A 15,411-nucleotide genomic window follows, 5' to 3' on the forward strand; every position below is an offset into this window, starting at 1 on the left:
AGTCAGTCAGTCGCTGAGTGAGTGATGGGTGCTTTTGCACCCATATACATTCACAATTAATTTGCATCATATGTCACTTGTATGACTTAGCTCAATGCATGTATTGTTTGTGTTGCACTCTGTGTTGTATGGTGATCACTGGGAAGTTCTCAGTAATCTATGACTGTCACTAGGATGCTGTTTTTTGTTAAGAGTTCACATGGCTGTATTGTATAAAGTTCAGTAGGATGGTTTGTGTATTGTTTTGCAGTCAATAGACTATTTTCTATATTGTATGGCAGTCACTAGGATGTATTGTACGGTGTTCACAAATATGCTCTTGGTATTGAATGGCAGTCACTAGGATGCTCTTTGTACTGTACTTGACCATTACGATTTGTTGTATCTGTATGGGTGACCTTTGTATTGTATGGCAGTCACTGGGATGTTCTTTGTATTGAATATCTGACTCTACAATAGAAGATAGAGACAATGCAATTTCTTTTTTCTTTTACACTGCTAGTAAAAAATTAGAAGCAATAGGTTTTTGACAGTGGATGAGACCCCAGACCAAACTATTATTGCTTTGATGCTAATCCTAGGTGTTCCCTACTGTTGGATTAACCAATACCACTCATGTAACCATGTGTGCTTAATTGATTGCTCCATCTACTAGCCCAGTGCTTCTCCTACTGTTTCAACCTTCTCCAGCCAGTAGTAGAACTGGTGAGTTATGGGTCCTGGTGCAAAAATATGCTTTAAGAGTATCAGAGAATGAAGTGCTGAAGAGATGGCTGGGACTGTGGAAGAATGGGGTTCTGAGACATGGCTGGGGGCAGCTACCATTTTATATTGCTGTTCTGAGAGGCATGGATGGAACCAGCATTTGGAGGGCATGCTGGTCCTTGTAGTGCCATTTGGCTGGGGGTGTCAGAGAATGGTGTACTGATAGATGGCTGGAGCTGTCAGAGAGTGGGGTGCTTAGAGATGGCTGGGGGTGTCAGAGAGTGGGGTGCTGAGAGATGGCTGGGGTGTCAGAGAGTGGGGTGCTGAGAGATGGCTGGGGGTGTCAGAGAGTGGGGTGCTGAGATATGGCTGGGGGTGTCAGAGAGTGGGGTGCTGAGTAATAGCTGGGGGTGTCAGAGAGTGGGGTGCTTAGAGATGGCTGGGGGTGTCAGAGAGTGGGGTGCTTAGAGATGGCTGGGGTGTCAGAGAGTGGGGTGCTGAGAGATGGCTGGGGGTGTCAGAGAGTGGGGTGCTGAGATATGGCTGGGGGTGTCAGAGAGTGGGGTGCTGAGCAATAGCTGGGGGTGTCAGAGAGTGGGGTGCTCAGAGATGGCTGGGGGTGTCAGAGAGTGGGGTGCTGAGAGATGGCTGGGGTGTCAGAGAGTGGGGTGCTGAGATATGGCTGGGGGTGTCAGAGAGTGGGGTGCTGAGCAATAGCTGGGGGTGTCAGAGAGTGGGGTGCTTAGAGATGGCTGGGGGTGTCAGAGAGTGGGGTGCTTAGAGATGGCTGGGGTGTCAGAGAGTGGGGTGCTGAGATATGGCTGGGGGTGTCAGAGAGTGGGGTGCTGAGCAATAGCTGGGGGTGTCAGAGAGTGGGGTGCTCAGAGATGGCTGGGGGTGTCAGCGTTTCAAGGAGTCATACTAAATAAAAGCTTTAAAAAAAAGTCCATAAAAACATCAAGGGACAGTCCCCCCTCCTCCTCCCAGTCATGTTCTATCTGAACCTGGTAACAAGCAACTCTTCCTTCCTGCATGCCACATTCCCTGTCTTCCATCTTTGGCACCTGAGTCAAAATGGGCAAGTCCCAGATCAACAGATGGTCACTTCAGACCGGTTGGAACAGCAGGGAGGGCTGGTCCGCGATGCACTGACTGTGACATCACCTGTGCAGCGACCTACCATGGGAATCCTAGACAGTACTATCTGTAGGAATCCCAGCTAATAGGGTTTCCACTGGTAACCCATTCAGGCTGGTGTCCCTTTGGCCCAGGCAGCACAGTTGTCAGCAGACTCTTCATTACAGCGGGCCCCCGTGTGGTGTACCAGCTGCACCGCTGCCAGTTCCAGTTCCACCTCTGTCTACAGCAGTGACTTCAAACTATTTTGTCTAGTGCTAACAATTTACTAACGCCACCTATTTTTGTAATTAGCCCCACCTGGAGTTGATTTGGTCTCTATAAAAAAAAATCCAGTTGCACTTTAATTTCCCAACCCGCCTTGGTCAGTGATGCTAAGGACAAGTATTAAAATTGTGTTTTGGGTTGTCCAGTGTGTTTTAAAAATTGGACAACTTGATGTAATACTTCTTTGGATGTCTAATTAAACTAACGATGTTCATAAATACAAAAAATAGGCAACACAGCTTTAACAGAGACACAAAGTAAAAAACGTCAGACTTTGTATTATAACTTGCAATACTCAATGATGGATTCAAAATAGGGCACATTGGCATGATAAGAATATGAGATTATTTATGCGTCTCTAATTATATCAGAAACCTTTATATTTAATAGCCTTATGCAATTACCAACAAAGATAGTGCAGCAACTTCACTCGCATGATCCATACAATGACTTTCAACAAAGGACGCTTGGTCACCTGGGGAATAAAATGTACTTGTGGCTAAAGGTAAATGTCTTTTTATACTCTAATATGACTCAGTGCACAAGTTACATAACTGTTCTTGAGAAAAAAAGCCTAAAGCAAAGATAAAAGAGAATGGATTTTCTAAAATATTAAATAAAACAGCTTTGAAACACACTTTGAATAAAAGAAAGGTTGGAAAACAAACATTATTTTTTCGATGGGTTAACCCAAAAGAGCAGCAAATGAAGTAGGCCAGTGGAACATCATTTGTTTCTTTATGTCCACACGTCTGGATAAAATACATATTTAAGAAGTATCTATCACTTATGTGAAAGGTCTTCCTTTGTTAAGGTCAGACTATTCAAAGCCAAATGTACCAAAACAAATTTCATAGCACACTATACTATTTGCAAGTCCGGTAGCACTGCACTCCCTATACAAGACGGCAAGCAGTATTCAGAATTTAAACTAGTGATGAGCGGATTCGGTTTTAGTTTTGAGAACCGAGTAAAACCGAGTAAAACCGAGTAAAACCGAACCTCGCTCATCACTAATTTAAACACCATTACATCGACGCGATCTGCATGTCGCCTTTCAGGATGCCAACATCAAACATGCTGACATTGATGTAATGACAACATTGTCTGAATTTTCTGCAAAGTGAGGGTTTAAAGCAGTGTAATGTGTATTTTTAAACACTGCTGCTCCTATGTTGGGGTGGTATTCATGTTACCGCCGGTCAGCTGACCGACAGTCACATGACCTCCTCCACCAGCCCGACGGGTCACTATCCCGATGGTCGTCATGCTGACCAACAGGGACTATTTCCACTCGTGGGTGTCCACGACACCCATAGAGTGGGAATAGAACCCGTGGCGACCGCAGGTCGCCACCGAGCCTGCACTCGCCCCTCCCCGCCTGGATCCCGGCGTCGGTATGCTGCCGGGATCCTGGCGTCAGTAAGCTGACCGGCGGCCTCCTGACCACCGGTCAGCAGTACTACACCACTATGTTGAAGTCTATGAATAAATGGGTGTTTTTTACACAATTAACAGCTTTGCAGTCATCACTATCAACTTCACACTTACACCAGGGTCAGACCCGATGCAACTCAGACCACCTTCAGGAGGATGCATAAGCAAATTTTTCAGTTCTACCAGAGGGTCTTACCCCCCATTCGCAGAGTCTCAATTCAATAAATCTCACCTTGCACTTGCTGTTGACTCTAAATAGACCCTCTGTTTGATTCACTCACATTTGTACAGTCATAATATTGGTAATAACCCTCAATGATGAGCACATACCTACAGTACTAGTTAGTGGCTATTTTACCAGTGCAATCCAAGTTCTAATCTTAGATGACAAATGAAAAGGTAAAATAATGTAAAACTATTTTATTGATAAATGCAGTTTCCAGTCAGTATTGCATTCTTTATTTATACTAGTGTCATCGTTAGGCTTTGTGGTTTTGTTTTGAAGGCATATCTAGCATTGATCTAGTAATGCCTCTGGTATACAGTATCTAGACTATATTTGTCTTCTCTACAGGACACCTGGGATGGGAGAGACCAGCCTCCCAGATCCTTCCATTTCCTCAGTGATGTGGGCAGTCAGGGGACTTGAAAATATGTGATTTGTGGCGAATGGCATTACAATGACCCTGCTATTCAAGGACCATGAAGCCCGCACTCTCATCTGGGTTGCCCCTCCAGCTGGGACTTGCAATAAACTACAACAAATGGCACAACATACACAAAACTGACTTGAAACAAGAGTTATATATAGTGGCAGGTGCTCAATAAGTTTAGTGATATCATTCAGGTGTTTAAAAGGGAGGAGTATTTCTAAGCAAGAAAAAAAAGGCATTTTGTTTCCCCCAGCACCCAGAATGAAAATAGTAACCAGATTTAAATCACACACAATATTAGAATTCAGAGATCTCGGTTACATATATTTGCGCAAATGTATGAATAAGCCCCAAAGCCGCGTCAAGGCCTCTGTGTATATTTGGGGTCCTGGCGCTATATCTAGGTGCAGGGTGCAGCGCCTAAAAAAACCAGCATAAGCCAGAGAGCCCCCGGACAGCATACCGGTGAAAAAATTATAGTGTTAATAAATTAGTGTTAGAAAGCCAAAGCTATAAAGAAAGTGATACAAAAATTAGATGTAATTAAAATGGAGAAATAGTGTTAAAGAAATTAGTAAGTGATAAATGTTAATAGAATATAAAGGTATGCCACACTAAAGCCATCCAGCTCAGCCAGTCCAGGGGCACCACACCTCACACCAGAGCTGTCTTAACAGCAGTGTAGGCCCCTGGGCACAGCAATGCACTGGGGCCCCTACCCACCTCAGCGGTAGGGGTGGGGGGTGCTATCAGCGGCAGCATTGATGTTCTGCGGGGGGTAGGGGGTTTTATCTTTCGCTCAGCATGTAGGACCTGGAGAAATAATTTCTGCTAATTACTCCTTTACTGCACAAATGGGGCGGGAAGGAGAACGCTAAACTGTAGAAGGGGACATTGTGCTGAATGAAGAGGCCCTGGTACATGACTTCCAGGGTGGTAGGGGGGTGTTTAATGCACAGGGGAGGGGTGGATAGTAGAGTGGGCTTAATATTCATCATTTTCCGGGGGTCAGGGCAGCGTGCTTTACTGCAGATATCTCAAATTCCTGGAAATAGATTCCTTAGCTTTAAAGGGATAAAAAAAACTAGAGAGTCCCACCTTTCATGAGGTACTGGGGACACCTGTGAGGAGGTACTGGGGACTCGGGGATCAGACTTCAGTAGCCAGAGCAGTCCACCAACAAAAATATAAAACTGCATATTAGGCAAGTGGAGTTGTAGCAGGGAACAGCTGCTTGAAGGCTGATATCTCTGGTTCTGGGCATAGTGCAGACAAGCTGTCAGTGTTCACTGAATGGGGAGAGTCCCAGCTTTTGGAGTATACCCTCAGAAAAACTCTAATGGCCAGTACTCACTGGCAGATGTGGGGAGAGATGTGTGCTGGGTGAACTGCTCAGCACACATCTCTCCCCCCGCTCAGCACAGCGTGATGTGTGCTGAGCGTGCGGGGGGAGCGGGGGGGGGGGGGGGCTCTTTTCACCCAGTGGGTGAAGTGAGCGACCCGCTAGATTGGCCTGCATGCAGGCCAATCTAGCACCAGCGATAGCGATGCGCGGGGCTGCGCATCGCTATCGCTGTGAGGGGTACACACGGAGAGATCACTGCTTAAAATCTAAGCAATCTAGTCAGATTGCTTAGATTTTAAGCAGCGATTGCTCCGTGAGTACCCCCCTTACGTCAGACAGAACCCGAGATATCTGGCTGGGAAGAACAATTAACAGGCTTGGATGGGGACCACTGCTTTGAAGTCGGATATCTCCGGTTCCCCAGGGCCGATTTTCAAAAATCTGGTACCCCTGGAAAGAGGAGACCCTCAGCTATCAGCCTGGGGCCTTTTTACTCCTGGGGCCCTTGGGCAAGAGCCCATTGAGCCCATACGAAAAGACGGCCCTGCCTCACACCTCCATTACCCCAATCTGGGTCTCTGATTAACCAGCAAGGAGCCACATGATAATGGCTCCTTACTTAAATATATCTAAGCTAAGAGCTACCTACAGTACCTTGGAGCAACCCCATAATGCTCCATATGGCATATCAGGGCCTGCACCTCCTCCTCATGCAGGAACCTCTCTGCCTCTCACAACAGACATATATAGTGGCAGGTGCTCAATTAGCTTAGTTATTTCATTCAGGTGCTTGAAAGGGAGGTTTCTAAGCAAGAAAAAAATGGGTAATGGAGGTGTGGGGTGTGGTGCCCCCTTGATGCGGCTTTGGGGCTTATTCATACATTTGCGCAAATATTTGTAACCGAGATCTCTGAATTCTAATATTGTGTGGGATTTAAATCTGGTTACTGTTATCATTCAGGGTGCTGGGGGATACAAAATGCCTTTTTTGTCTTGAAACAAGAGTTACAAGAGTAATTCATTGGATAAGTGGTGGGGTGTGTTATACAAAAATTATTGAATAACTAGAATGTTTGATATTGTTTTTATGAAGATATAAGAACTGACCCAAATAAAAATGCTCACACCCTATTTCTTTTAACATGTCTTCAGAATTTAGTGCAACATAGGAAGTATAATGTACTTACAACTTTCAATCTCAAGTGTTCAAGTGTGCAGTTTTGCTCATCTAAGGGATAGCGACGTAGATCCATCATACAAGCAGCTGTGGTTGTAATCCTAAAAGAAATACATAGCACGTAAAAACACAAACAATCATATATCACAGCTACATATAGGACACAATTATTTTACATATAAACTCCACACAGATAGGGATCTCATTAGAATTAAAAATATTACCCAGTGTTGTGACACAGCAATGTTAACCCCGGTGCAACCATGATTCCCCTTTTTCTCAGATGTATATTAGTGATAGTTTACGTTACAGATACAGTAGTTCATACTTGTCTACTCTCTCAGGAGGTCCAGGAGTTTTGGGGTTGTCCGTCAGACAATCGGATGAAAGGGTGGATCTCCCGCATCCTCGCTAGTGAACTGGGCAGGATGGGGAGAAAATTTCCGGAAATTGCAGGTCAGTTGAGGGGGGGAGTCAATATAACGTGATCTGCATTATTTCAGACCCTCCCCGGGTACCTGTGATTTTGCCACGCCAGGGCTGGGCCTAATGACATGAAGATCCTGCTCCTGCCTCTGGTGTGGTCATCTGTATCTCCTCTCCAGGCTTCTCCCAGAGAGGAGAAAATTAAAAGTCGGCAAGTATGCAGTTGTTACATATATCTAACATGGACATGCTGAAAGCTGTACAACATGACAGATATCAGTAAAGGGAGCTCAAGAATCATATTAGAAGTTTATTATATGGAACTGTCATGTGGATATAATTAAAGAACGTGACTTGATAAAAGAGGTTTTGTGATGGTAGAAGGATGCATTGTCAACTTGGCATGCCTTAATTTACAGTATATATATTTAACCAATTAATCTGTCCATTATTCTAAACCATGGGTAGGCATTTTTCTCTTTGAAGGACAAACGTTCAACATTACAAGTCAAAAATCCATCACCATTACAGTACATTGTATAAACACTGACAAAAGTATAGATGGGTATTAAAAGTGTAAGTGGCTACCCTGCCCTTCCTCATTTAATACTAGTTTTCTCTGGTTAGGTTAAGAAGGCTTGTCAGTAATTGAGGGGCAATGTGCGGTTAGGTGCATGTCGGTAATGATTTGGTCTGCAAGAATGAGTCAGTAAAGATTCCAAATAACCCAATGAATTCATATCTGGACAGTCTTGAAGTTGTTGTAGGGCATAAGGTTAACACTCTCTTCAAATATTGCTTTATTATAACACAGGTACTTCAGACTGTAAGAGTATACTGTATATGCAGTGCCTTCATATACATTTTACAAATGTTAAAATATATATATATACTCTATAGCATTAAAGAAACAATTGCAAGAAAGCTGTTGCAAGACATTTCCGTGATTATACAGCAAGCACACCCTGGCATCCTTACTGTACAAAGTGATTGAGTTCCTCTCAATCAACGGGGAGTATTTAATAGTAGTTTTCTTTAAGAGATATGGGGGTTATTCAGGTTTGTTAGCAAAAAAAAAAGTTAGCAATTGGGCAAAACCATGTTGCACTGCAAGTGGGGCAGTCACATGTGCGGAGAGATTTATGTTTGGGTGGGTTATTTTGATTCTGCGCAGGGTAAATACTGGTTGCTGTATTTTTACACTGCAATTTAGATTTTAGTTTGAACACACCCCACCCAAATCTAATCTCTCTGCACAAGTTACAGATAAAGCACAATGAAACTTGGCGTGAGAAAAAGCTCCAGGTAGACATGAAACAATGGAGGTAATTCTGAGTTGATCGCAGTAGGAATTTTGTTAGCAGTTGGGCAAAACCATGTGCACTGCAGGGGAAGCAGATATAACATGTGCAGAGAGAGTTAGATTTGGGTGGGTTATTTTGTTTCTATGCAGGGTAAATACTGTCTGCTTTATTTTTACACTGCAATTTAGATTGCAGATTGAACACACCACACCCAAATCTAAGTCTCTCTGCACATGTTATATCTGCCTCCCCTGCAGTGCACATGGTTTTACCCAACTGCTAACAAAATTCCTGCTGCGATCAACTCAGAATTACCCCCAATAGCTTTAAATTACATCACTTTTCAGGAGGAATGAAGCATTGTTTAAATGAGTCATAAGGCTAACAACAATTTTGTACATGTCCCTATATACACTACGGCAGTATTTCTCAAACGGTGTGCCGTGGCACCCTAGGGTGCCTTGGGACTCTTGCAGGGGCTGTCTCGGTTGGTGGTCCAGAACCAATTCAAATTATTTATGGGCAATATAATAGACAAAACCAGTGATTGTGGCTTCCAATCATAAAACATGTGGACAAACAGAAGTAAATCCTGTCCCTCTGCACATATTTGATGACATATAAACATAAACACAATTTACTTAATGTAAGATTTTTTTTCTGAATTTCTGAATAAGAAATTTTTGGCTTAGGGGTGCTAAGAAATTCTTTTTGATACTCTAGGGTGCCGTGATTCCAAAAACCACTGAACTAAGAAAACATTAATTTGAGGGCTGAGCCAATAATAATAGTTAGAATACAGCATTCACACTAATTTATACATCACAAAGACTGGCCCACAGGGGTACAGGGGAAACCACGGAAGGCCCCACTGCCTGGGGGCCCACCTCCTGCTCTAAGGATCAGGTTCCAGACTGTGCACTTGATTTATACATTATACATATGTTACCTTATACTGGACTATAGTGTATTTTCTAGAGTGCATTGCTGATAAGTTATCTGGTACATTATCATGCATGTAGCAGCTGATGTTACTGTATATATTTATGAAGGGGCCCAGACGTTGCACTCTCTAATCATTGGTCAAACCAATGAGGTGGCAGGCCACACCCCCTCTGCAGACTGGCTACACCTCTAAACATGGGCTCTATCTATCTATCTATCTATCTATCTATCTATCTATCTATCTATCTATCTATCTATCTATCTATCTATCTATCCAGTAACACACACAGCACATGCATATTTAGATGTACGAGGAGACAATTATACTTTCAACCTCAGCACCTCTAGCCAAACATATAGAGCTAGTATTTCCCTTGATCATTTCTGTAATATATTCACATCATTTTAACATGACATGAATATATCTAATGCAATTTTGTAAATCTTTTTTTAATCATAGTCTTTCACGATTGTCTTTTCTTTTCCGTTGAAATCCAATAAGGGATTTGCAAAATATTAACATAAAGCAGACACTTACAGTACAAGTCCCTTGTGTCCTTCAACTTAAAATCCAGGAGGGTGTTAGAAGGTTTGCACCATATGTTCAGAATAATTAGATTATTTCAGAATTTTTAACCACAATTTTCCCTCTGTGCTCCTCCACCAGTTTTCCCTCCAGTGACAATATTGTACAGGTTTTATACCACTGATTCACACATTTACATTTTTATGTTCATAAATATGTTAAAATGAAAATATAACTGGAGGCCTTACTTATTTAAAGCAACAAAGTAAAAAGGTATTAAACTCTTATGTAAAATTAAAATACATTTAGATAGAACAGGTAGATACAGTATATTGATAGATAGATAGATAGATAGATAGATAGATAGATAGATAGATAGATAGATACAGGCCTGCAAGTGTGGCCGTACGCTCAGGTACGGCGTACCACTAAGAATTTAGCTGCCGGTATGCCGTACCCGCCACCATCGGGCCGCCACTCACCAAATCCGCCGTTAGTGGCTATTACTGGAAATGCCGCCGCTGTGCTCAGCCTCCCCTTCCCAGCCTGCTGGGAGCGTGACAGTGACTTAATCACACTCCTGCTGCACATGCAGAGGACCCTGGGGGCTGGCTGGGTGGGTTGTAGCGCTTCTTCTTGGGCTTCCCGCGGCCGCGTCTCTCCTTGCTGAGCAGCGCAGGTTGCAGGGGTCAGGGCGGCAGGAGCAGGCTCATCTCTCGGAGCCTGAGGTACAGTAGTATTACTATTTTAATCATCAATTCACTGTGTATCTGGCACTGTGGGGCAATGTGTATCTGGCAATGTGGGGCAATGTGTATCTTGTACTCTGGGGCAAAGTGTATCTAACACTGTGGGGCAATGTGTATCTGACACTGTGGGGCAATGTGTATCTTACACTGTGGGGCAATGTGTATCTTACACTGTGGGGCAATGTGTATCTGGTACTGTGGGGCAATGTGTATCTGTTACTGTAGGGCAATGTGTATCTGGTACTGTGGGGCAATGTGTATCTGGCAATGTGGGGCAATGTGTATCTTGTACTCTGGGGCAATGTGTATCTAACACTGTGGGGCAATGTGTATCTGACACTGTGGGGCAATGTGTATCTGGCACTGTGGGGGCATATATGGCACTGCTGGGGGCATTTGTGTATCTGTCACTGTGGGGCATTTGTGTATCTGGCACCGTGGGGCATTTGTGTATCTGGCACTGTGGGGCATTTGTGTATCTGGCATTGTGGGTGCCTATCAGGCACTGTAGGAGCATATCTATCACAGTGGGGGGGGGGGGGGGTATCTGGCACTGTGGGGGCATATGTGTATCTGGCACTATTGGGGTCATGTGTATATGCCCCCCCATATGTGTATCACCCCCCCATCTTCATTGGCCACGCCCCACGTGGCACTTGGCCACATCCATTTTTTGGCACGTGCACACAGTACCACTAAGACATTTTTTCTACTTGCACCACTGGATGGATAGATAGATAGATAGATAGATAGATAGATAGATAGATAGATAGATAGACTAGTAAATGTAATATGGAGCTGTGTTTCTTTATGAGTCCGGAGTGCCATTGTTTATCGTGCTACTGTATATGCTGCAGTACTCAGATGCAAGTATGAAGGGCACCCGGCAAGTTTGTTATGTGTAACCATTGAGTGCCCCAGGCAGGAGAGAGACTGCACCAGCAACATGGTTTAGTATAGCAGGGAGGGTGTGGGCTGATGTATCTATATATGGAAAAATATTCACTCACATCTCTTTTTTCACACTTAAAAGTTCCACAACCTTGTGTTCTTCACAATGGGAATGTGCATTTATTAAAGTAGTAGAAATAAAAAAATAAAATAAAATAAAGGTTAATTAATAGCTAGTGGATGGCAAGCTTGAGGTCTCAGCATATATTTTTAATTAGATTAATGTGAAGACTGGGCCACTGAAGGACATCTATTTTTCTACAGCGTGTGTTGGGTCATCGTTCTACTGCTGTCAATCATTTTCCACATGGGTACCACCTGGCATGTGTGTTATTTCATAGACCCAACATTTGCTAAGCAATACATTTGAAATGATTATACTGTAATTGTTATTAGATAAAATGTTTAGGGGCTGCTACAGTATATATAAAAGCAATAAATGTGCTATATACAATACTATATTTAAAAAAAAATACCCAAGAATACAATGCACTGTACATATATATTTCTCACATATTACAATTTATGAAAAATGTAAAACTGACAATAAAACAATAGTTCTCAAATGCTTTACTTTACAATACGGGGATACAGTTTTTTGTTTTGTTATTAGGATTGTACTGTATTGCATAGGGCTAGAGAGTACTAAGGCACTGATTTCCATATGTGTCTAATTATCAAGGCCAGGTTTTGATTTTAAAGTGGACCTGGAAAAAATGTATAATGGATTCTCATTGGCAGGACCAAGTCAACTACAGGTGGAGCAGACCCAAAAGTAGGCGATGTTAGCACACATTGGGTGAGATTCAAATGATATATCACGCCCAATTTCCTTTCTAAAATGATCTCCGTTATCGCGCATATTGCGCCCATAGTAATCAGGTTTAGCTGTGTAAAGGGTTGGGTGCCTCGCTACTCCAGGGGTAGCGAGCTGAAATAATGATACAACGTCCCTGAGGGCAGAACAGAATGGGTGTGGAAAGGGGTGAAAAGAATTGAATGCCGCCCAGTATCTCTAGTCATCTTACTGGTAAATGAGGCCAATAAAGTCACTGGCATACAGTTCTATACAATACAGAGAGAATTCTAGAGACCTACTGTATGTTAAATTCAAGACACTACAGGTAGGTAAACTATATAAATTCAGACCCAACAAATGTATTTTACGTTTTGCTTTTTAAACTAAACTACATAATAGATTGTCTTTTCTTTTAGAGCCACTTTGACTAAGGACTTTCATAGGTGATAGAAAATAACATTTCAAAATAATAAATGGAACACTACATAGATGTGCTTATGAGTTTAGTATGTGTGACCGGTGGACGGGATGCAGGCGGTTATAGTACCGATGCCGGCATACTGATCCTTAAAATCTGGACAGTGGTGAGGTAAGAACGGTGCATCCATAAAGTATTCACAGTGCTTCACTCTTTCCACATTTTGTTATGTTACAGCCTTATTCCAAAATGGATTTTTGCAAATTTATAAAAAAAACAACAACTAAGAAATAACATGTACATAAGTATTCACAGCCTTTGCCGTGAAGCACAAAATTGAGCTCAGGTGCATCCTGTTTCCACTGATCATCCTTGAGATGTTCCTACGGCTTAATTGGAGTCCACCGGTGGTAAATTCAGTTGATTGGACATGATTTGGAAAGGCACACACCTGTCTTTATAAGGTCCCACATTTGACAGTGAATGTCTGAGCACAAACCAAGCATGAAGTCAAAAGAATTATCTGTAGACCTCTGAGACAGTATTGTCTCGAGGCACAAATTTGGGGAAGGGTACATAAAAATTATATGCTGATTTGAAGGTCCCAATGAGCACAGTGGCCTCCATCATCCGTAAACGGAAGAAGTTTGGAACCAGCAGGACTCTTCCTAGAACTGTCCGGCCGTCTAAACTGAGCGATCGGGGGAGAAGGGCCCTAGTCAAAGAGGTGACCAAGAACCCGGTGATTACTCTGTCAGAACTACAGCATTCTTCTGTGGAGAGAGGAGAACCTTCCAGAAGGACAACCATCTCTGCAGCAATCCACCAATCAGGCCTGTATGGTAGAGTGGCCAGACAGAAGCCACTCCTTAGTAAAAAGCACATAGCAGCCCATCTGGAGTTTGCTAAAATGCACCTGAAGGACTCTCAGACCATGAGAAACAAAATTCTCTGGTCTGATCAGACAAAGATTAAACTCTTTGGCGTGAATGCCAGGCCAATACCATCCCTACAGTGAAGGATGGTGGTGGCAGCATTATGCTGTGGGGATGTTTTTCAGCGGCAGGAACTGGGAGACTAGTCAGGATAGAGGGAAAGATGAATGCAGCAATGTACAGAGACATCCTGGATGAAAACCTGCTCCAGCATGCTAACCCTAAGTACACAGCCAAGATATCAAAGGAGTGGCTTCAGGACAACTCTGTGAATGTCCTTGAGTGGCCCAACCAGAGCCCAGACTTGAATGCGATTGAACATCTCTGGAGAGATCTGAAAATGGCTGTGCACCGACGCTTCCCATCCAACCTGATGGAGCTTGAGAGGTGCTGCAAAGAGAAATGGGCGAAACTGACCAGAGATAGATGTGCCAAGCTTGTGGCATCATATTCAAAAAGACTTGAGGCTGTAATTGCTACCAAAGATGCATCAACAAAGTATTGAGCAAAGGCTGTGAATACTTATGGTCATGTGATTTTTTTTTTTTTATAAATTAGCAAAAATAAAAAATAAAAACTTTTTTTCACATTGTCATCAAGTTGTCAAGCACTGTGAATAATTTCCTGATGCACTGTATGCTATCCCCTCTCCTACCCCCTAACCCTTCCACCCCACAGCCTAACCCTAACCTCCCCCTTAGTGCTTAACTCTAACCTCCCTCCAGTAGTGCCTAAACTGAACCCCCCCCTCCTCGCAGCCAAACCCTAACCCTCCGCCCTTTGTGCCTAAACCAAACTTCCCCCTGGTGGTGCATAACCCTAACCCCCCTCCACGCAGCTTAACCCTTCACCCGCAACCTAAACCTAAGCCCCCTAGGTGACACCCAAACCTAAATTCTCCCCCCCCCCCCCCCAAGGCCATGATCAGCCCACTATACATACGGTTGGAATGATGGCTGCTGGGATTCCAGCATCGATCTCCTGATTCTGTGGGGATTCCGGCATCAACATTCTGATGGTTGTCGGGATTCCAGCTTTGGTATCTTAACTGTATCCCGTGCATATATACCTATACTGTTATGCTGGCAAACTTATACATATTTAAGACACATAGTGTGATAACTATTTGCATAAGTACAGGTAGGTCACTATTTCTCTTCTGTACCAGCAGCAAAACAGCATTCAGGATCATTGTGTTTTCCACATATAAACCAGTGGTGCTTACGCAAGCTAATGAATCCTGTTGCACTTAAGTCCAGCTGTCTTACAACAACCTCAGTATTGTATTAAAATATGCAGTAATATGTAATCTAATATTCTATCTATACATTTCATGAAACAACTTTATTTTCTAAATAGTTTGATCTTGGTTATGAACAGAATAAAGTTAAACCTAAAAGTTAATTTGACCCCCCCATCCTGTACTACAGTAACTCTCAATTGACACCTTTATTCTTCTGTTTCTTGTCTAGAGAGGAAAATATAGCCATTAACTCCCTTAGAGACATTCATGAATTTACAGTATTTTACAACCATCAGATAACATAAAGGGGGTTGGACTAATGAGTAGGTCTGACAATAGACAGGGAATTAAGAGAGAGATGATACGAATTGCTACAGAATGCTAATTTATGACT

At 43.0% G+C, this 15,411-nt stretch overlaps 1 protein-coding gene across 1 annotated transcript in view; it reads right to left on the reverse strand.

The window, feature by feature from the left end:
- The window catches only part of GABRB1 (gamma-aminobutyric acid type A receptor subunit beta1), a 960,679-nt gene that overhangs the window by 286,386 nt on the left and 658,882 nt on the right, over window positions 1–15,411 (reverse strand). Inside the window, 2 exon segments of the mRNA XM_063920977.1 lie at window positions 6,732–6,750; window positions 6,753–6,822. Of these exon segments, the coding sequence (XP_063777047.1) occupies window positions 6,732–6,750; window positions 6,753–6,822 (89 nt within the window).

Source organism: Pseudophryne corroboree, chromosome 1, assembly GCF_028390025.1.
Source record: "Pseudophryne corroboree isolate aPseCor3 chromosome 1, aPseCor3.hap2, whole genome shotgun sequence".
NCBI lineage: Eukaryota > Metazoa > Chordata > Amphibia > Anura > Myobatrachidae > Pseudophryne > Pseudophryne corroboree.